This window comes from Daldinia decipiens, assembly GCF_022478715.1.
Source record: "Daldinia decipiens strain CBS 113046 unplaced genomic scaffold F4813scaffold_3, whole genome shotgun sequence".
Taxonomy (NCBI): domain Eukaryota; kingdom Fungi; phylum Ascomycota; class Sordariomycetes; order Xylariales; family Hypoxylaceae; genus Daldinia; species Daldinia decipiens.
The window spans coordinates 100256-121299 of NW_026054546.1; the positions used below are offsets into that span (position 1 = coordinate 100256).

General features: G+C 46.8%; 7 protein-coding genes across 7 annotated transcripts; 3 read left to right on the forward strand and 4 right to left on the reverse strand.

Moving 5' to 3' along the window:
* Positions 1–37: 37 nt before the first annotated feature.
* On the forward strand, positions 38–1973 carry F4813DRAFT_164116 (glutamate 5-kinase). The gene is made up of 5 exons (XM_049239123.1): positions 38–139; positions 252–293; positions 403–701; positions 758–1028; positions 1084–1973. The coding sequence occupies exons 1-5, from the start codon at positions 112–114 to the stop codon at positions 1827–1829; spliced, it is 1386 nt and encodes a 461-aa protein (XP_049103537.1). The 5' UTR covers positions 38–111; the 3' UTR covers positions 1830–1973.
* A 162-nt stretch (positions 1974–2135) lies between these two features.
* Positions 2136–2793, reverse strand: F4813DRAFT_385252 (60S ribosome subunit biogenesis protein NIP7; the record flags this gene model as incomplete). Its single annotated transcript, XM_049246226.1, has 2 exons — positions 2136–2473; positions 2568–2793. 2 exons carry the CDS (start codon positions 2791–2793, stop codon positions 2136–2138), a joined length of 564 nt encoding a protein of 187 aa, XP_049103538.1.
* Positions 2794–3054: 261 nt separating this feature from the next.
* F4813DRAFT_344923 (nucleolar complex-associated protein 3) lies at positions 3055–5611 on the forward strand. The gene has a single exon (XM_049241702.1). The coding sequence runs from the start codon at positions 3089–3091 to the stop codon at positions 5126–5128; it is 2040 nt and encodes a 679-aa protein (XP_049103539.1). The 5' UTR covers positions 3055–3088; the 3' UTR covers positions 5129–5611.
* Positions 5612–6239: 628 nt separating this feature from the next.
* F4813DRAFT_398188 (uncharacterized protein) lies at positions 6240–7325 on the reverse strand (the record flags this gene model as incomplete). The annotated part of the gene is made up of 1 exon (XM_049248019.1): positions 6240–7325. The coding sequence occupies one exon, from the start codon at positions 7323–7325 to the stop codon at positions 6240–6242; it is 1086 nt and encodes a 361-aa protein (XP_049103540.1).
* An 899-nt stretch (positions 7326–8224) lies between these two features.
* F4813DRAFT_164176 (uncharacterized protein) lies at positions 8225–9341 on the reverse strand. The gene is made up of 3 exons (XM_049239124.1): positions 9133–9341; positions 9012–9062; positions 8225–8897 (listed from the first exon to the last, which is right to left on the reverse strand). Exons 1-3 carry the CDS (start codon positions 9189–9191, stop codon positions 8273–8275), a joined length of 735 nt encoding a protein of 244 aa, XP_049103541.1. The 5' UTR covers positions 9192–9341; the 3' UTR covers positions 8225–8272.
* Positions 9342–9444: 103 nt separating this feature from the next.
* F4813DRAFT_344927 (uncharacterized protein) lies at positions 9445–11127 on the reverse strand. Its single transcript, XM_049241703.1, has 4 exons — positions 10644–11127; positions 10463–10585; positions 9880–10361; positions 9445–9824 (listed from the first exon to the last, which is right to left on the reverse strand). Exons 2-4 carry the CDS (start codon positions 10531–10533, stop codon positions 9547–9549), a joined length of 831 nt encoding a protein of 276 aa, XP_049103542.1. The 5' UTR covers positions 10534–10585; positions 10644–11127; the 3' UTR covers positions 9445–9546.
* A 1704-nt stretch (positions 11128–12831) lies between these two features.
* On the forward strand, positions 12832–20837 carry F4813DRAFT_378676 (uncharacterized protein; the record flags this gene model as incomplete). Its single annotated transcript, XM_049245359.1, has 9 exons — positions 12832–13468; positions 13517–13679; positions 13739–16436; positions 16486–16849; positions 16900–18294; positions 18344–18395; positions 18449–20574; positions 20643–20699; positions 20755–20837. The coding sequence occupies 9 exons, from the start codon at positions 12832–12834 to the stop codon at positions 20835–20837; spliced, it is 7575 nt and encodes a 2524-aa protein (XP_049103543.1).
* Between the last annotated feature and the right edge of the window lie 207 nt (positions 20838–21044).

Genomic DNA, 21044 nt, shown 5'->3' on the forward strand with positions numbered 1-21044 from the left:
AGCTTGTGGTTGCCGTCCAATGATTACAGTTATTACATAGCAAAACCCGTAAATCGTATAATTCCCCACAAGAATTATTCCCTGTAAGTCGTCAACACGCCCTTGACAGCCATGGCAGATCCAGGGGGGCCAACGCCTTGTAAGTCATGCTTTTTATTTTTTATTTGTTAAGAAAGGATATTGGTTGTTCAACGACCTGTTGTTTCCCCAAGTCTCATGTTTCGAAGCTGCCATCACTAATGTGCTATTAGATATGAAGGGCCCTAAGCCACTTATAGTGGTTATCAAACTTGGTGAGTCAAAGCCGTCAAAGTCTTGGGGTTCAGTTCTTATTCCCCGAACAATGACTTTATGTAACAATGCATAAGCGGATAGGTCGATATTGAACTAACTTACACGTAGGAACCAGTTCCATCGTTGATGAGAAGACACACGAACCTCTGTTGTCGATTTTGACTCTTATTGTCGAGACAGCTGTGAAGCTCCGGAAAGATGGCCATAAGGTCATCATCGTGTCCTCTGGTGCTATTGGCGTCGGTCTTCAGCGGATGGACATCGACAAGAGACCAAAGCACCTAACTAAGCTACGAGCACTCGCAGCTATTGGCCAATGTCGCTTGATGAGTCTATGGGATAGTCTATTCGGACATCTACGTCAGCCTATCTCTCAGATTCTCTTGACGAGAAATGATATTGCTGATGTAAGTAAAGAAGACTTGCGGTCAAGGAAAGTGTTCCAACTAATAGTACTCTCCAGCGGACAAAGTATCTAAACGCCCAGAATACTATCATGGAGCTCTTAGAGATGGGTGTTATACCCATTGTAAATGAGAACGACACTTTAGCAGTTTCTGAGATCAAGTTTGGCGACAATGACACGTTATCAGCCATCACTGCAGCTATGGTACACGCCAACTTCCTCTTTCTAATGACGGATGTCGACTGCTTGTACGACAAGAATCCACGGACAAATCCCGATGCTAAACCCATAGAGGTGGTGGAAGATATTGGGGAAATCCGCGCGGATGGTAAGGCTATAATCATGTAGAACATTGGTGAATCTTATTATTAATGCGATCTCAGTATCTAGTGCTGGATCTTCCCTGGGAACCGGTGGTATGAGCACAAAGATCGTTGCTGCTAGGCTCGCAACGTCTGCTGGCGTCACTACAGTCATCACTCGATCATCCTCGCCGGGAAACATTGTTAAAATTGTTCGTTATTTACAAGCTAGCAAGAAATGCACATCGTCTGTACATACGCCCGTGGTAGATGACGATGCCGAAGATCCTCTATCAAGGTCTACAGCATCTCTAGCCCTCAACTCACTAGAGAAACCACCGTTGCACACGCGATTTATCCCACTCTCTCAGCCGATCAGAGATCGCTACTTCTGGATCCTTCACGGCCTAGCACCGCATGGCACGATTTACATCGATATTGGCGCTCACCGCGCCCTTTCAGACAAAGCCGGCCTTCTCCCGGTGGGCGTTTTAGACGTAGAGGGAAACTTTGCGCAGCATGAAGCCGTTCGCATCGTGGTCGTAGAGAGGCGATCAGAACCGGGACTAGACGGCAAAATCTGGGAGGGTCCGGGGGTCGAGATCGGGAGAGCACTGGTTAACTATGCGGCGCCCGAGATCGCCCGAATTAAGGGGCACCGAAGCACGCAGATCGAGACCCTGCTAGGCTACGCTGACAGCGAGTACATAGCCGATCGAGACAGCATCAGTTTGCTCCTCAGAGAGAGTCGGCCAGTAACACCCGTGCTTGACAAAGTGAACGAGAGCGTAGGGGTGGCCGCTTACGAAAACGACATTAGCTTATAGAAGCTGGCTACTTCGCATAGACCGACGGCGCAGGGAGATAAGGAGTTACACGGTCACAAAAAAGAAATTTTAATAAGGGATAGATCATCGGCCGCCGCAAGAACTTTTTTATATTGTCTCGTAGAAAAGACCAAAGTCACATAGAGAGTTACTTGTAGACAGCCGCAAACGCCCCTGAATGCACAAAGCTCAAGCCAATTCCGAACTCCAGGCCATCTTCTAGTGCCAAAAGCCACCGATCGTCCTTTTTTCTTTCTCTCTCCTCGTATATACATACATCCGTCACCCTACCTAGTTTTTGCCTGCTCAGCTCGCAAATAGGGTGTCTTCGTCTCGGAGATACTCGCCACAGTCGGCCTGCCTGAAACATACGATGCCGGTTGGGTCGAGGCGTCGGGCCTCGGCGGTGCTACGGGCAGTGACACCGAAGCCGAGGGGCGTGTCGGACATATTGTAGACGACGATACCTTGGTGGCTAGGGCAGTCGTCAGACCAGCGGCCGACGTGGGCCTTGACGACATTGCCACCGTAAAGGAAGGGCATCTCGCCATTGGGCTTGATCCACAGCTTGTACCGCGCATGCTCGGCTAGGATAGGCAGCGCTGTTATGTGTAACCTGAACTTTCCGGTCTTGCTGAACTTGCCTGTTCGTGACGATTTCTTGTTAGCGAGCTATACTTGACTAGGTTTGTGTCGTATGGAAAGAGGTAAGTTTATAAGTAAACATTGTTGGCATACCTAAGCAGATACCCAGTGACCCAAGGTGATCCCTTGATATCGATGTAGCTAAGTTGGCGACGGAGAGTAGGACATAGTATACTCTGTCGCGATTCAGACGAAAGACATAGCGATCGGCGTCGGGCGAGTCGTCGAGCGGCGCAATTAGATTCTTTAGCGAGTTTCCTGTATAGTTGGCTAGCTTCTCGAAAAGCGTTTTCGTTTCTTGCTCTGTAAGCTGTCGCATCTTGACGGTATTTTATGTATGCGCCAAGTAAATTGGATAATGCTATACACAAGAGAGCGCGGGGCGTACTTCAGAATTGTAGACATAGGAAAATATTCTGCCGCTTGGAAATTTTGGCGGTGAAAGACTATAGATACCGCGGAAATATTCCTATTGGTGTACCTGCGTAAATAGTGGGCCCGATAGACAGGGGTCCGCTGCGAATCTTTGAATTTTTGAGTTTCTGCATCGCATCTCACAAGTTGCGAACATCTTACTTCAACATTTTTCAATATTTCACATTTCACATTTCACAATGACATCTAGACCTGTAAAGAAAAGGAAGCTTACTCCGCCCGGAGATGATGAGCGTTCGTCTCGGAAGTCTGGTGCAAAGATCCAGAAAGCATTCTTAACAAATGCATCAAATTGGGACCTGGAGCAAGACTATGAAACTAAAGCAAGGAAAGGGAAGAAAAAGGAGAAAGAGAATACTCGACTTCCTCTAAAACTACCAGGTGGGCGCGTGCAGCATATGTCAGCGCCAGAAAGTAATTTCCAAACCATTGAAAGCGACGAGGATTGGTTAGATGGTGCCGAGGATGTGTCTGAGGACGAAGAAGCTAAGGAGAGAAAGGCCCCCGAAGAGCCTCAAATACCCGAGCATCAACAAATCTTAGAAGCTAAAGAAGAGCTGGCTAAGATAGCTCTGATTCTCAACGAGACTCCTGATGAAAATACTGGCGCCTTCAAGGCCCTAGCCAAGATTGGACAGTCCAGAATTCCAACGATACAGAAGCTTGCCTTGGCCACACAGCTCACAGTATATAAGGATGTTATCCCTGGTTATCGAATACGACCCGTGGCCGAGGATGGGCCAGAGGAGAAGCTTTCAAAGGACGTGAGGAAGTTGCGGACCTACGAGACATGTCTCATCTCGGGCTATCAGGCATATGTAAAGGAACTCACCAAACATGCGAAGACCAGCCATGCACAAGGCGTTGCGAGTGTCGCTATCACTTGTGCTTGCAATCTGTTAACCGCCGTGCCCCATTTCAACTTCCGTTCCGACTTAGTCAAGATACTAGTCGGGAAGCTGAGTACGAAGCGTGTCGATGACGACTTTAATAAGTGTCTTCAAGCACTTGAAACCCTATTCGAAGAAGATGAGGAGGGTCGTCCATCTATGGAAGCAGTCTCGCTTCTCTCCAAGATGATGAAAGCCAAGGACTACCAAGTGAATGAGAATGTTGTTAACCTATTCCTCCACCTACATCTATTATCAGATTTTTCAGGAAAGGGGTCGAAAGACTCGGTGGAACGTATGGACGACGGCCCTACAAGCAAAACCCCGAAGTCGAAGTGGGCATTCCGGACCAAGCGGGAGCGAAAACGCGTGAAGGAACAGAAATCGCTGCAAAAGGATATGGCCACAGCCGACGCACTCGTTCAGCACGAAGAACGGGATCGCATGGAGGGAGAAACTTTAAAACTCGTATTTGGTACATACTTCCGGATCCTTAAGATGCGAGTGCCACATCTCATGGGCGCCGTCCTAGAAGGTCTATCTAAATACGCGCACTTAATCAACCAAAATTTCTTCGGTGACCTCCTCGAGGCGCTGAAGGACCTTATCCGACACAGCAACGCGTCTGAGGAAGATGACACGGAAGACAAAGAGGGTGACGAGGCAGAAGACGACGACACGCCCATACGCAACCCCTCCCGCGAAGCTCTCCTCTGCACTACGACGGCATTCGCATTACTTGCGGGCCAGGATGCACATAACGCTCGCGCGGACCTACATCTCGACCTCTCTTTCTTCACAACACACCTCTACCAGACCCTCTACCCCCTAAGCCTACACCCCGACCTCGAGCTAGGCGCGCGATCCCTCCATCTCCCCGACCCAGACAAGCCGTCCCAGGCTCGCGACAAGAGCCGGAAATCCGACAACAAAGTCAACCTGCAGACGACCACCGTCCTACTAATCCGCTGTTTAACAGCCGTCCTCCTGCCCCACTGGAACCTGCGCTCGGTCCCTCCCGTCCGCCTAGCAGCTTTCGCAAAGCAGCTCGCGACAGCCGCCCTGCACGTGCCGGAGAAGTCGGCGCAGGCTTTACTCGCGCTTCTCGCCGATGTGGCGGGGACGCATGGCCGCCGCATAGCTGCGCTGTGGAACACGGAGGAGCGCAAGGGCGACGGTGCGTTCAACCCGCTGGCTGATAGTGCCGAGGCGAGCAATCCGTTTGCGGCGACGGTCTGGGAGGGGGAGATATTGCGTCGGCATTACTGTCCTGCTGTTAGACGGGGCGTGGGGATTGTGGAGAAGAGTTTGAGTATGGCGGAGAAGTAGGGTGGGTTGTTAGAGGATGAGGGTTAATACATACCACATACCTTGTACGAAGTGAAGTCGAGCCTCTAATGCCGTCTATGAATCTCGTTTTTATTGCATATATACCTACGGATGTATATCTTGGCCTCTTAAACGTGGATATCGGAGGTAACAACATTACTCATGTGGCACGGCTTCAATATTCTCGTTTTACGTTTTACCTACCTACCTACCTAGGTAGTTAGCGTGAAATCTGCCACTTAGGAGTATGAGAATTATGGATGATAAGATCGATTGATTCCGTCGATGAGGCTTACAGTTTACTTTGAACACTCATGTTAGGAGGTTGCTGTTGCTCATAGTCTTCGTTATTACCCTCGCCATGTCGTTCTACCTATTAGCTTAAAGTGCCAATTCTTGTAATTTCACTGTTGGAAATAAGTTGGCATCGTGGCTCATAACATATTATTATTAACTCTCTGGGTACAAGGCCGTCGAGCTAAGGCGTGATATAATAGACGTAGACATCTCTAAGTCCAGTGTGTGCTCCCAAGCCCCTGATTAGTACCACACATAAATACGAACAACACAAGCGACTTGCTAAACTACACGAGTTCATGATCTGCGTAACAACGTAAAAATAAGAAAACAACACGGCTAGCTTCGACTGGAGAGCTACCTATTACCAACTTGGTAGAAGATATGTTGAGTCGAGTCAATAGAAAAGAAACTGATATTCCATGATCGTATGCTCGCCTTTGCAGAAAGGGGTTCCGGGTTTGAGTGATGTGTCGGGAAGGTTGCTGGGGTTGGCCTGTGGTCGTTCGTTCGTCATTGCTTTGGGGTCTCGCAGTAGCGGTTAATAAAACATTAATATCTGAGTAGGTAGTCGAGGGTGTTGGTCGCAAGTTCAAATACATAAAATTACATGTCGTCGTTATCATTAAGCCCTCATAGTCGATGTTCTGAATTAATCCGAAAAGAAGCTTTCACATACGCGTAAAGATGAACAGAAGTACGGAATACTCGAGGTATTATAGCTGGAAGCCCTAAATAAAATGAGGCTGGTGATAACATAGGTACAACCACAATAGAGACCTGAGGTTCGGTCTAGTGACTCTCTTAGTTGACTTTATGAGGCCCAGCGAGAGTCTGCGAGACCGGGTCCTTTGGAGATACCACTGATCACAGTTTGGCCGGTTGGAACGGAAGGACCACGTTTTTCCTGAGTTGGCGGATCAACACGCATGGGCTCTCCCCAGAAGTGCTCAGGAAAATGTTTCTCGGGATAACGATTAGGATTGTCGGGATTCCATCGTGAAGCTTTGAGGCCTACTTTGACTTTGCTGCTTGTTTCCACGCCACCCATGGCCACATCATCATCTTGGCGAGCCTCGTTCCTAGTAGTGAATTGCATCACGTCTTGGCTAATCGGCTCACCCCCTTCATCAAGGATCGATATCTCGGATTGTATAGAATCCGAGTAATGGTGCCAAGGGGCTCGCTGAGAGACTAAGGTAGAGGCATCGGAGCTGTATGCTAAAGTAGGGTCCACCAAATTATTATTGGATTGAGTCGGATAAGCAAGTTGCAGCTGATCGCGAGATGGAGTCGATGCTTTAGCAGTCTGGAAATGACCATCTACACCCTGTGGGCCAAAATTTTGTCCACAAAACTGCGGTGGAGGAGGGCTGTTGGCTGTTGGCATTTGCAGTTGAGCCGAACCCCCCGTAGGTCCGCCCTTAAGACGCTTCGATGCAATATTTCCCTCTTCATTAGAGGACGCAAGGCGTTTTTGCCATGTCTCTTGCGGAGCAGGAATCGTAAGAGCTACATTCTGCGAGACGGAGGGACCTTGTAGAGGGAGTATACCCTCAGTGAGAATAGCTTGTGGCTCTATAGTGCCGAGGGACATAGACATGTCATGAGGACGAGATGTTGGGGTAATACCTTCCTGAGTTGATCGTACAGGGTGATGCTGCATCACATTTCCTCGAGGGTGAATTATTAAACTTGAGCCCAGTTGAGCACGTCCCTGTACACTACTGCCTTGACCATATTGGTTATGCTGCTGGCGATGGTTCACTAAGGCACCTCCCTGTCGTGTGTTGATTCCATTTCTCCTATCCTGGTTTCGTTTATTGCGCCGAGGTGATTTTGCGCGTGTGAAAGAAGCCTGTAGCTGTTTCGCGTCCTCTATATTCCCACGTCCAAACATCTTGATGGTAGGTAGAATTCGTCTCTTCTTTGGGCTCTTTTGTAATCACAAACAAAAAGTCCAAGTAACTCGGTCAAATTGTAGGAACTAGGTTATGACAGCCTCAGAGAGTTGTTAAGAAGTAGAAGTGTGCAAGGGGTAAAATACAGAATGGTGGGTTTGGGGGGATTGACTTGCTCAACAACAGAGAGTTGCTAAGGTCGGTAGAAGAAGATAAGGACGGGAAAGTCAAAACAAAACCTCGTAAGGTGTTTAAGGACTTGTAAAAACATGGGGTTGGATGTGTGCAGGCAGAGGATAATGTAAAGGTAGTTCTTGCCTCATGCACCTCTAGGTACCTACCTATAGGTAATCGAACCTGTACATGAATGCCGTCGCCTCGGAAACAATAGGAAAGATAGCCATATGGTTCCTTCCTTAGATGCATTCAACTATTTAAATCCCTAGGTTACTTAGGTACCTAGGCAGGAACCTTAAGATTTCACTTGCTCCTCCCCTTTAAGGCAATCTACCTATGTTTTTAATAGTATCGTACATTTGTATCTACTAGTTCCCTTTCTGTTGTCACTACTACATGTTTATTTAAAACGCGATTAGCTCTGAATGCATCAGTAGGATACGCATATAGCAACGTACTCTGGTTCAGACTTGTGTTTGCAGATGCAGGCACCCACGCAGGTGCAAACGAAATCGACTAGACAAAGGCTGTCTGGACGAGCAGAAAGGTATGGTTTGATAGAAACGGATATCTATATCATTAGGGTCTTGTAAATCTGGTATGGCATACGGGGACATAATCACTTTGATTTCCATATCTTACCCAGGCAAGGAACTCTATATCCAAAGTAAGACGTTCTCTAGACGGGTACATTTAGCTGTTGAACGTGGCCAGCGTCTAGTAAAAGATAGGACTCTTGTTTAAATATATGTATATCTAAATAATATCATTACTCAGGCAGTCTACGGTTATGCTGCTTCTTAGTACCAACGAACGTCTCAATCGTGTTAATATTAGTTGGCTTGTATTCCGCTTTCTTCGCCTCTTCCATCCACTGTATATCAATGTTAGGAACATGCTTGGCTATGAATTCAATCAATGCCTTAGAATCAGGGGCACCTTCGCGGATTCCAATGCAGGAAACACGGGGTATACCCAGCGACTCAGATAGACGATCCTCACATGACTTTGATAATCCTACTAGCCTGGTAGACATCTGTTCAGGATGTGATTTTGAAGCAATCGCTACCATTTGCGGGAGATGTCCATTAAGAACGTTTGGTTGTCCAGACCGGGCTACGAAGATGGCTGAATAGGGGTGGTGAGAAATATCCTGAGTAGGGAGTTTGTCGTCCGAATTGGCCTCCACAGCTTGTGCTTTAGATGCCAACTCCTGTAGATGACGCGTGACAGTTGTAAGTCCGACGTCTACATACGACTTTAACCCCGGAGAAGGAGGAGGCGAGCCGTTTTTAGAATGTGTAGTTGAAACTTTGCGTTTCCGTTTCTTATCGCGTTTGCCTTTCGACAACTCAACATACTCTGAGCGGTACTGACCCAGAGGTGTAAGCAAGCTACTCTAATATGTTAGCATGGGGGACATAGAGATGACTCTTCTAGATTCTTGGACTGAGAGAATGGACTGAGAGAATGGACTGAGAGAAGGGTCTGAGGGACTCTTGACTCACTTGCATAGAAGTTCTAAGATGGTTTCTTGGTCGTCGATAGCCACGCTAGGCCTGGCATCGTTAGCATTGGTGTGTTAAACAACATGTTGGGGTGGAAAAGCCGGAGGCTTGTGTTTCCTACCATGATACAGCTGAATAAGGCGTGTCTAGCTGATAGACGATTTTCTTTCTCCTTTCCATCTTTACATATAGTCTGAATCAACGTAAAAAGTGTTCAATTCATTTCCGATCCATACTGTTCTGCTGTTGTGCGAAGTATATTCGTACTGTTTTAGAAACTGAAATAAGTTTCTTACTATGTAGGTTAGTGGAATCGCGTTGCACCTATTGAACCTAATATGGGTTTGTTGGTCTGTGCACGAGTCTAAGCTCTTAAAATAATATCAAATAGACAAATTTTTAGCTGTAAGTCGTCGTCGTCGTCGTAGAAAATTGCATGCTTATTTTTACTCTACAGGTTATACATTTAGTATGATATTTAGTATGATATATTTCTCTATCTTACTAGTCGTTATTAGTAAAAATCCAATATTGATTATCGATGGACTTTCTGCCATAGTCCTTTGATAGTATCCATATCTGCTTTCACAGTATCACTATCCTCATGCTCATCTAAAACTTCTATCTTGGACCTCAACCGCGCTACCATCAAGTCCAGGGCTATCTTCGGAGACACCAATGATAGCTCTTCGCTTAGTTTGGCTTGACTGATTATCTTGCCGTCGCATAACTCTCTTACAAGGTTTTCTGCCATGTCCTGACAATTGCTTGTTAAGAGGTTGTATCGTGGGTGAACCGACATGTGATCAGCTCCTAGAGCTCGATATTAGCAAAAGAATTAGGCGCCTTCGTCTCAGCGCCTACTTACCTATTCTTTGTATTTCTTCATGAGATTTCGTCGTCTCTCCGATATAATAACATGAGCTCCATGTTTGGATGAATTCTGGGGTAATCTCGGCTACTCGAAAGTAGCTTTTACCAATAGCATTAAGTGCCATCTGATCACTCATCAAGTCGTAACAGTAAGAAGGGTTAAAGCCGCGATCAATCACGCATAATGCCCAGTGGCTGACACTATTTTGGCTCATGCCGACATGTTTAGCAAGCAACTTGTACGTATTTTTGGACAATTCAAATCTGCCGAACTCGATAAGTGTGGTGATTAAAAAAACGGCCCTACGAGACGCGATCAGATTCCACTGCAACGGCGGCATCCCGATAGCTGAGTCCCTAGTAATCTTCGCCAAAACCAGGTTGAGGAACTCGCTCTTTTCCCGCCGACGCCGTTCTTTTTCGGCTTTGACTACATCCTCCTCTATCTCCGAAGAACTTTGCGATTTTCTGTGTTCCCTGTTAAGGAAACCGTGTGTTAGACGCCCGAATATTGGAAATAGTAAGGACCTTTGAATAAGCGGCGTTTAAGGGATGGAGGGGAAATATGGAAAAGTTACCATTTCTCTTTAAGATACTCTTCCGTGGCTACTCGAGCACTTTTTAGCCTTGATAGGGCATCGAATCCCATTTCTAATGTTCAGGACTTGGGTATGCAGATATCCTTAGGCACCATTATTTGCCTAGGTAAGATAAGTAAGTAGGTATGTATTTCAATATTTCCATATGTGTTTTAAATACCTGCAACCAAGTCCCTCACAGCCCACCTGTTCCGCTTTTGTTGTGCATAGGGGGTACACTACATGTAATACGGTTAACTCGGCCAGCTAAGATAGTAAACCCATTGGCCCTGCTTGCAGCTATATTATGCACACTCACCGTGTGCCTTGCGTTAGGTAGTTTGATGTCGGTTAAATATTAGAATATGCTATCCCATCAAAATGCGTATGCGCCCTTCAACATTACAAGCTTATGAAGACTTTAGGCTACTATATAGTGTAGGAACAGCCGAGGAACTCTAAATCATTTAAGCTGGGGATGATTAAATGCATTGTATACATTCAGGTACCTACATGTATGTAGTATGCATGTAAGTACTTTAGCTAGATACCTAAGGTACCTATGTAGGCAAAAGATATATATTTGCGACCATGTTCAAGCATCTTTCGTATTGATTTTAATACCATCTAAAACAGTGAAAAGAAGGATATAGCTTTTTATAAGTCAGAAAAACAATCCCCAAAAGCAAAGACATCTGGGTGATTTCACTTGATACACTTACGTGCGTGCACATGTGTAGGTACATATCAATATTTGCCTAAAAAGCAGGCATTTCTAGAACTTTAACTAGGTACCTACCTAGGTACCTAACCTAAGGTATTACATCCATGGTATTTAAGTGGAGGACGTCGCCTACATACCTATGTAGGTTACATGTAATTGCTTGCCCTAGCAGCCTGGCAACACAACAGACCAGAACCTCGGTATCTAGCCTGGCCCTGCAGCCTAGACCCGCTAAAGTAAGTTGACTTTCCCTACCGACATATATGTCCCAATGTACAATTTGTTACGATTAGCTTGGAAAATAATTACATCGTATTCCGTTGTGCATACGTCTTCCAATCTTGCATCATATCCGGATATTGGACGCCCTACCCATAGCTGGTCGCAGGCCTCCCGGACGTTTGTTACCTATTGTTGAGAGATTAGAAGTTGCGTACCTAAGGTAGTATAAAGCACTTATCTCAACATTTCGTACTTACCTAATTCACACTGATACGTTAATACTTCTATTGTAGCACAGCGTACGTACATCTTTTTGCACATCTTCCCCACTTCAAGGATACACTAGCGTCGCCTAATAATTCTGGCACTTTTCATTAATCATCCAACAGCTATTGTGATATACCCAGGTATTCTTTCGAGACAAAACCATCCCAAGGCAATCTTCAACTCACAGCCTTGCCCGATTATTTACACTATTCACTTGGTTCAGTGTCACATCCCGTCTCTTCATTGAGAACTCTGATCATTCAATCAGGTACATCGAGGGGGCTCTTGTTCGCGTTCGTATTGCATACCTACATCTATTCATCGAACCTGCCCAGGCAGTCATCTATATGATTAGAGCTTCCAACGGTGATTAAAGCATTACAACACTCCTCGAGCTGGTCCCTGTTTTTCTCATGTGAGGTAAGTGGCTAACCCGCCTTGCGTCACATTTCAAGCTTCGTCATTGGAAATTTTCGATTTTGGAAATCTTCGAGAGAGATCGCGCGATGCACAATAGAGATTGGCCGCCGGGGAAAGATGGACAAAGAACCCCTACCTCCCACCTGCCTAGGATTAGCAATTTCTTAGCTAGTCCCAGGTAATGCTGCTACTGTAGCGGGTAGCTGAGCTCTTGTTTCCCACTTTGCCAGGGCTGCCTTCCTAACCAAGTTCTCCACATGCCCCTCCCCCACCATTAGCTTCCCTCACACTCGCACCGCTGACGCCAGAGTCCCAAAGAAAAGTCCCCGTCACTAACAAAGTAACTGGAGCTTCTCCAACGTCTATCGTCTATCTTCTATCTTCTATCGTCACAAACTATTACAGGTGCCTATCTGTTTTATTCCCCGGCCGCTTCTTGACACTAAGAGAATTCTCATTATCGTTCTTGCAGTTTACGAGAATCATTTTCCCTTCTTTCAACACTTTGATGATACCCCTTATAGACCTTTGATTGTCTTTTATTCTTTTCTTTCTTCCCTTACTGTCTATTCTATTGTGTTTATTTTCCCAGTGTTTTACCCCGCCTATCTTTCCTCAACCCACATGCTAATTCTGGAGTCCAGCAGCAGCCGCCGAGCCTTCTCGCGCGAACGCCTTAAGCTTTGTCTGGAGCTCCACGATTTCCACCATTCCCGACCCTGTCAGCAAGGTACAGATGGATCAGGATTCGAGATCATCCGAGCCGCGAGAACGAGCCGTCTCCTCTGAGCCCTGCTCAACTCGACCTAACCCTTTTGACGACGGTGATTCTTCTTCCCGAAAACGTCGTAGGACCTCCCTTTCTGGTTCTAGGAGCTCGTCAGTCGAAACCATTCCATCCCCAGACGACGAAAGAACCCCTTCCGACTCTAACATCATGAGGGTCGACTCGCCAGAGCAACTTCCCCCGAGTACGCCGGCTCGTTCAGAGCCTGCTGCCGAACCTGTTTCTAGTAAGGTCACTATCAACCTTAGGAATGCTGACAGCCTTGAGAATACGCCTTCCTCCCCTCCATCTCCCACACCTGCGCAATTCCGCAAAGATAGTATAAAAGTTAGCGTCGAAGAACCGGAGGTGAATATGATACAGGTACCTTCGGCCGAAGATGCATCGTCACCAACGTCCGAGCTTGATAGTCCAGAAGCACCAATCGAGGATGACCTCTCGCTCTACGATGTGGAACCCAACATAACGCTTCTGCCAGTCGAAAGAGTCACAAAATTTAGTGCTGTCATGCTTGATTTTCCATATCATACTGATGGGGAGTCATATCACGAGACGGTTGTTCGTCTCGCAGATTATTTTCGACAACGTGCGTCGAGATTTCCCAATTTCCGTCAATGCTCTAACTTTAAACTAGAATCCTCGCATGTAGACGATGCCCTACACGAACTAAATAATTGGCTAAATTCATACCTATCATGCGCACACATCGAATTCTACCCTATGGTCGTAGAGGCGTACCAGGAAAATAGACAGTTTTGGCAGGCTCTTCCTGAGCTTTTTTGTTCTATAGGCCATCGGTATGCATAATCCAAGCGTGCTACTAATATAACCTTGACTAACGATGCTCCCTCTTTAGGCACGGCTCGTCGAAATCCAGTCACACTCGGGAGATCGTCAGTCAGATGTTTATGCAGATTGCTAGACTAACCGGATTCCTTCTCCTAGTTGACTGCCGAACACTACTGCAAGTCATAAAGAAGGAGAGTAGCGACTTTGACTTGATATCTCCAAGCTTCCTTCGGTTATTTGGCAGCCTTGCGGGTAAGGAAGAAAGCCATACCGTTATTAACGGATACATCCCTGCGAACCATCCGGGAATCTTAGAGCCTCTTGACGTACTTCAAGCAAGTATTGATGGCCTGCAGGTTCAATTGAGCCGTTTTACTGAATTAATTACGACTAACCTCACGCGGTGTCCTAAGAAAGTAATGGATAATCTTACCGGAATCACTTCCCTCACGGACAGCCTTGTGCGTGATAGCTATCGAAAGCTGTCACCTCCCAACTTTTATTCTCCATCAGTACTTGACCGCTCAAGGAGAAACATGATCTTCGGTCTCAAATTTTTCGCGACGGTCTCGGAGGCTATGGACGTCGTGATCGAGAAGTCTACCAACAATCTGGGTTCTGGAACGGCTATGGATCTCATTAGTTGTCTCACCTCAATTTTTAAATTTAGCTTGTTCGGTGACACTATCGAAACCGCCGAAATACTCGGGGACCACCGAAAAACGCATCCTGATCTTCAAGACAGATTCAGACAAGAGGCTCTCTCATTAGAATGGAAAATGCGCATATGCTGCAAGCTGGTGAGATCACGTCAGATGCAACTTAGAGTCGCAGCAACATCGCACCTATGCGAAGATCTCGTTGTGCAATGGAGGACGTATATGGAACGTCAGGAATTAGGAGATGATATTCCCTACTTGGCCTACCTTCGATATTTATCTAGTTATCTGGTTAAAACTGGGATCGTCGACTATCTTCTTGGACCAACGTGTCACCCAGAGATTACCCAAACAAGCTTTAACATTGTTGGGTTCCTAGCCGTCACTAAAACTTACACTGCCACGCAGACAGAATTACTTTGGCAAACTTTGACATCAACCCAGGATCCCCGAATCTCTGATGCCATAGTTCGCATGATGTCTAAGGTAGTTGGTCTCCTCGAGCCGGAAAGTCTCAGCTATATGTGTGAGAAATTCTATAGTCTACCGATAGAGTCTTTCTCTTCTTGCATGCGTGATCTTTTCGACCAGGTTACAAAGCAAATGCAGGAGAAGATACTGCCTTACCAATTGGTCCCTCTTTCGCCTTACAAAATATGTGTTCGGTTACTTCAAGAGTCGTCTATCCTTGGACCCCAAGGCTCCGTATTATACCCAGAAATACACCACTTTGCTTTGTCGAAGTTCAGTGCTCTTTTACACTCAGGCCCCGACCCGGCAGGACGTGAAAACATATGGATGAGTTGTGTGCATGATATTGCGGCCAAATCTCGAAGCACGTCGGGGAGTCTCCATGTACTAAGTACACTTTTGGGTAATTCCCCGGCACTGCAGATGTTGATATCTGATCACGACCTGACGCGGCTTCTGGTTGACGAACTAGAATCTACAATTGCTAATGCGAAAGACCTTGGATTTTCTCCGGTTTATGCAAATCCAATAGGCCATGCTCGTCGAAGGATTATTTCCGCCATTATTATCAACCATGGTTCCACCATCGATTCGGAGCTCGGCCGGCGCCTCTGGGATCTTTTGGTCGGGAATGGCGCAGCATGTCAGGACGATAGAAAAGCTGCCTGGGACGACTTAAATGCGGCACTCAAGAGAACACGCATAGATAACCCTTTTCTCAATGCTTGCTTGCGAGAGTATTTACCTCAACTACCACCTAGCTGTTACTGCGGGGGCTCTCTCGCGTTCGTTAGAGAAGCTATTATTCCTCTTGCAAACGATGTCAATGGTATGGTCCTTGATGACGAAGACAGTGTTAAGTCTTCTGGGCTCGAACTACTTTGGCAGATGATATTGACGGCTCCATGTCACACCATTGAAGAAACGGCCATTTCTACGCTAGTTGATGATATCTATGTCGACAGCAAGATAATTTTATCGTATCCACTTCACCGCGCAAGGAGGGTTCATTTTGCCCTAGTGCAAAGGTGCCTACAGCAGCTCAAATGTGCAGCCCAAAGGTTAAAGGAATTTAGCGATGGCGACTCGAATGGAGATAGCGAGCTCACGGCGATCGTACCGTCTAAAGAACAACATAAGGAACATGAGTTACAATTCACAAGATCCCTGCAGGTTCTTATAGCGCTTCTGAAGGCGCTACAAACCAGGCCCCATTTTGCGGCGCCAGATTTGCGGTCTCTCATGCTGCAGGCTCCTAGCCCGGTCGATGGCGAATCTGCAGACTTGAAGTATCAATCATTTGATGGTAATGATCAAACAGATATAAAGTCTTTAGATATCGGGCTCAGAAATACAGCGGCTTCACTACTCGCTAGTTTGCGCGAAGCTACAGGATTTGACAACTACCGGCTGTATTATCGTGGACAACCTCTAGCACCGTCAGAAAGCGCAATATGCAAGTCGATAGAAGAACTTGACATAAAAACCGGGCTGATCCTTGTCAAGAAAGAGACTGGCGTTACGACTTCTCCTAGACGCATAAAACCAGGAGCCTCGCCACTCGATATCGAGATCTTGAGTCACTTCAAGGACCTATGGGAATATTTAAGCATGGAAGAGAAGCTAGCAAGAGAGGTAAGCTCTTTTTTGCGTAGTATTTAGGAACGTGCTCACATATCGTTAGATCTATCACTTTTTAGTTTCGCTCCCGGCTGATGATTCAATCCTGACGGCGTTTGAAGATCCCGCGACTTCTTATCGAGATGTCTTCCCACTTGGACAGCCTTTCAAATCGCTATATGCACTACATGCTCTTCGTGAATATCTTAGTACTCGACGGCTCAAGAGCAACGTGATGCAGGTATCTTCGCAGGATTGTGAGACCCATTTAAAATCGACAAATGACCAGCACGATGCTTCGGCGAGGGCGATGTCCCTAGTCATTGCAGCAATTTGTGATTCCGAGGTTGTCGAACGAGGTTCGAGTGAGGCTCTTCAGCTCAAGCTAAGTCTTGAGCTGGTGGACAATTTTATTCATCTCTTGGAAGGTACGTAATATTGTGAATCTGCTACTGGACTACTGGCTAACTATGCTAAGAAATCACGGATACTGGAACGGTGGTACAACTCTTGAGCCCAACCCTTCAGGAGAGGCTTTTAGCAATCCTTATGGGCGCTGCCTCAGCTCAAACAAACCAGCTCAGCATAGAACTGATTAGCCGATCATTTGAAGCCCTGCTTGAATCCTGTGCGAAGAGTAGGGCGTTCTGGAAGGGGTTTCGGGATCAGATTGGGTTGCAAAAGGTAGTCCAGCGCCTTGTGCTTAACGATCCCCGTCCTATTGTGAGGAGGAGCATCGCTGGGCTGATTACTGCTAAGAGCCTACACGGACGTGCCGTACCTGGCGCGCGGGCGTTGGATTTTGCCGAGCTGTTCTGGCCTATTATATTCCAGCTGGTACATCTCGCTGTTAAAGAACCGAACAAATGCGAAGAAACGTTTACTACCTCTTTTCAGCTGTTTCAAAAGCTCAACGAGCAGCACTCCAGCATTGTTGACTTGCCCACTTGTCTCAGGCAATGTGGGGAACTCCTGCTCTCGCACACGACTACAGAGGATATAGCCCATCCGGACACGGACATTGTGGCACATGGGCTTGTCATGATCTTAATTGTCGGTATCAGGGAAGCATCAGCCAGAAGGGAACGAATCCAGTTCCCTCCTAGCTTCGCATCAGAGTTATTTTCTCGGCATCTCTTTCCACCTGAAGATGAAGATATGGAACTGGTGCCTAAGGTGATTCTCCACACCCCTTCGCGAACTATACTCTACGATATTATACTCGTCTTGATCAAAGAGGATGTGGCACTATCTACCCGTTTACTCCAAGACCTGGATACACTAACGTCTTTCCGTCCTACCGAGGATGGCATGGAGACGTACAAGTATGACCTCCCGCAGCTTTTTGAAAGGTCGAATGCTATTAGATCGTCATGTGGATATTCCGGGCTACGAAACCTTTCGAATACTTGCTATTTGAACTCGCTCTTCACACAACTCTTTATGAACGTTGGATTCCGCCGCTTTATACTTGAGAGGCGAGTGCGAAACCCGCACTCATTACTTCACGAGACCCAGACACTCTTCGCGTTTCTCCAGGATAGCCGACGACGCTTCGTAGAACCTTCGGGCTGTGTTAGCCAGATCATGACTTACGACGAGGCGCCTATTGATATACACAGCCAAATGGACGTGGACGAATTTTATAGTCTTCTTTTTGATCGATGGGAGGCACAGCTGCCTTTGGAAGCCGACAAGAAAAAGCTCAGGTCGATTTATGGTGGTGAGTTGGTCCAGCAAGTGAAGTCTAAAGAATGCGAACATATCTCGGAACGTATCGAGCCCTTCTCTGCGATCCAGTGCGACATCAAAGGCAAAGCGGGTCTCGAGGAAAGTCTCCAAGCCTACGTAGACGGCGAGATCATGGAAGGAGGTATGTTTTTACCGTTCCTAATTAACGTGCACTGGTCTAACAATTCTAGATAACAAATACAAGTGTTCCGATTGCGACAAACATGTGGATGCAGTCAAAAGGCAAGTCTAGCGTGGTATATATTCATTACCGACACCACTAACTATATAAGCAGAGCGTGCCTCAAGGATATTCCCGACAACTTGATTTTTCACCTGAAGAGATTTGACTTTAGCCTGAGGACTCTAACACGAAGCAAGATCAACGACTATTTTCCATTTCCAGACAAGATAAACATGCAGCCCTATACTATTGAGCATTTAAGTGATCCTTCTGGTAGTACCGAGCCAGACATGTTCGAACTAGTAGGGATTCTCGTGCACTCAGGGACCGCGGAGTCCGGTCACTACTATTCGTATATTCGAGAACGGCCAACTGCAAGTAGCACGCCATCTTGGGTTGAATTCAACGACGAAATAGTTACGTCGTGGGATCCCTCACAGATGGAAAGCGCTTGCTTTGGAGGACCAGACTACCGCCCACAATTCGAGGCTGGTGCTGCCTACGAGAAGGTATATAGTGCTTATATGTTATTCTACCAGCGCTCTACCTCGCTTCAGAAGGAGCAAGATATTTTAAGGGCATCTGGTCAAGTCGGTCCTTTCCGGTGCAATCTTCCTAGGAGCCTCGAGACTCAAGTCAAGGAAGATAACTGGTCAATAGTTCAGCGCCATTGCCTCTATGATCCGTCTCACATGCCTTTTGTGTGCGAAGTCCTCATCAATACGTGGGGTACCACATGCTCAAAGGAACACACAAAAGAAAACCTAGCGATGCAGACGGCGCTCGGTCATCTAGACCAAATCGCATCGCGAGCTAAGGACTTGCCGGATTACGACCAGCTTAAACATCTTTTAATCAAAGTCTGTCAACGGTGTACTATGTGCTGTTACTCGTTCTTCGATTATTTCAACCAACACAAGGAAGCGTTACGCATGCTCCTACAGAGGAACTCAGATCTCGGCGTGCGTCAAGATATAGGGAAAATGTTCATGTTTGTCATTTCAACCCTCAAACCCGCCTTTCCGGAGGAGTACGGCCCGTTCGATGACGACGATGATATAATACTTTCCAGCACAGTGGACCGGAGTTTGAGTATAGTGGATATGACCTTAGATATCTTCCTATACTTTTGGGACAGCTTCCACATACGCCTTAATTCCTGGTCGGAATACTTTGGAACCATGCTTGAATTCGCCCGAATGGGACGCTACGAATCATTGGCATTCCTAGATAGGGACTTCCTGGTCAGACTTATCATGGTGATTGCGGTTGACCAGGTTTTTGATCTTCCCTCACAATATGCTAGGCTGCTCAATACAGTATCAAGAAGGTCGGCGAGACCACCCAACTATGACAACATTATCGCCCTTATTGATGAGCTTATGGCAGTCATAGATCTGGTACCTGGCCCGGGAAGGTTCCCGGAGGATGCTCATGGTCGATTATCACTAGGCCTCCAAGATGAACCGGTTCCGTTCACCGTCGAAGAGTGTAATATTCTATACCGGGATTGGGCTAGAGGTCAAGCAAACGTTTTTACGGAAAAGCTCATCTCTCTCAACCAGAATCCAGCGGCTACCGATTCTATTATCAGACGCCTCATGGGCTTTGCCCCGCCAATGGATTTCAGGGTATACCTGACATTGCGATTTAATATCACTGGAGACTTGACTTCTCATATTGTGTCGCCTTTCCTTCGCGTTGCTGTAACATACTGCCGCTACAGTACTCAATACGACAGCGTCTATCGCCTAATTGGCTATATATCCAACCAGTGCAGGAGCCTGCAGAACGCAGAAGGCCGAGCCTTTTTTGACTTCCAACGAGATATCTTTAATGCGGCAAGAAACACGGGTGAGACAAGCGACATCATCCGATTACATAGCTTAGAGAACATCCCGAAATGGGCTCCGGGACTTCTCGGATACATCGACCATGCAGTTAGCGATGATGTAGACAGCTTTCTACAGGAGAAGCTGTTCAGGTACGGACCCTCACCTACATTCGGGGAGGTCAGCGGGGGGCTTGAAAGGTCGCAGGCAATAATTTCCGTGGTCAGGCGTTTGGCTGTCTCATGTCTAGAGTATCTACGGGATACGTACGTTTCCCGGGCAGCGCAGGCAGCCAAATACACGATAGATCCTTTGGACCGAGTGCTCAAGAAGTGTGAGCCATACTTTAGTCTCAACGAGGAGATTGATGATGGTCTTAGGGCACAGTATATGGAACTCCGTCAAGGTACGAATTCCTATGCTGGAAGGCGGCAGGTCGCCCGCTAGGCCTATTGCGTGCTAACTCTGGAATAGTTGTTTTGGAACCGATGGTTAGACTGACAGTCGACGAAATTGAAGAGGACGGTTCCGGTATGTGGAGCGACTCTACCACCGCCACCATGGACTATGACTGACAAAGCCCAAGATTGGGAACAGTCGGTCGGCTCTTCGGAACAGATGGATAACTTGACAGATCTCAGCATGCAAATCGACCGTGATCTAGTATAAGTAAAGCTGGGGTTACTACGAAACATTCCCTTTAGCCACCGTTTAAGTTAATGCAGCGATTAGAAGTAGCTACGACGAACGGGTTGTTGTAACATACGGCTGATGATATAAAATGCGATGACAGGCCGGTCGGATAAACGGAAAGGTAAACTAGAGACAATGCATAGCACTGGCGTGGTAGGCGTCTTAAGGGATGGACAGAATGAT

Coding starts and splice junctions, on each gene's coding strand:
- F4813DRAFT_164116 (XM_049239123.1), top strand. CDS start 112: ATGGCAGATCCAGGGGGGCCAACGCCTT. Junction 294..402: donor TATAGTGGTTATCAAACTTG/GTGAGTCAAAGC, acceptor ACTTACACGTAG/GAACCAGTTCCATCGTTGAT. Junction 1,029..1,083: donor TGGGGAAATCCGCGCGGATG/GTAAGGCTATAA, acceptor ATGCGATCTCAG/TATCTAGTGCTGGATCTTCC.
- F4813DRAFT_344923 (XM_049241702.1), top strand. CDS start 3,089: ATGACATCTAGACCTGTAAAGAAAAGGAAGCTTACTCCGCCCGGAGAT.
- F4813DRAFT_164176 (XM_049239124.1), bottom strand. CDS start 9,191: ATGGAAAGGAGAAAGAAAATCGTCTATCAGCTAGACACGCCTTATTCA. Junction 9,063..9,132: donor CCTTATTCAGCTGTATCATG/GTAGGAAACACA, acceptor TAACGATGCCAG/GCCTAGCGTGGCTATCGACG. Junction 8,898..9,011: donor ATCTTAGAACTTCTATGCAA/GTGAGTCAAGAG, acceptor ATATTAGAGTAG/CTTGCTTACACCTCTGGGTC.
- F4813DRAFT_344927 (XM_049241703.1), bottom strand. CDS start 10,533: ATGGGATTCGATGCCCTATCAAGGCTAAAAAGTGCTCGAGTAGCCACG. Junction 10,362..10,462: donor GAGTATCTTAAAGAGAAATG/GTAACTTTTCCA, acceptor TTTCCTTAACAG/GGAACACAGAAAATCGCAAA. Junction 9,825..9,879: donor TGAAGAAATACAAAGAATAG/GTAAGTAGGCGC, acceptor ATCGAGCTCTAG/GAGCTGATCACATGTCGGTT.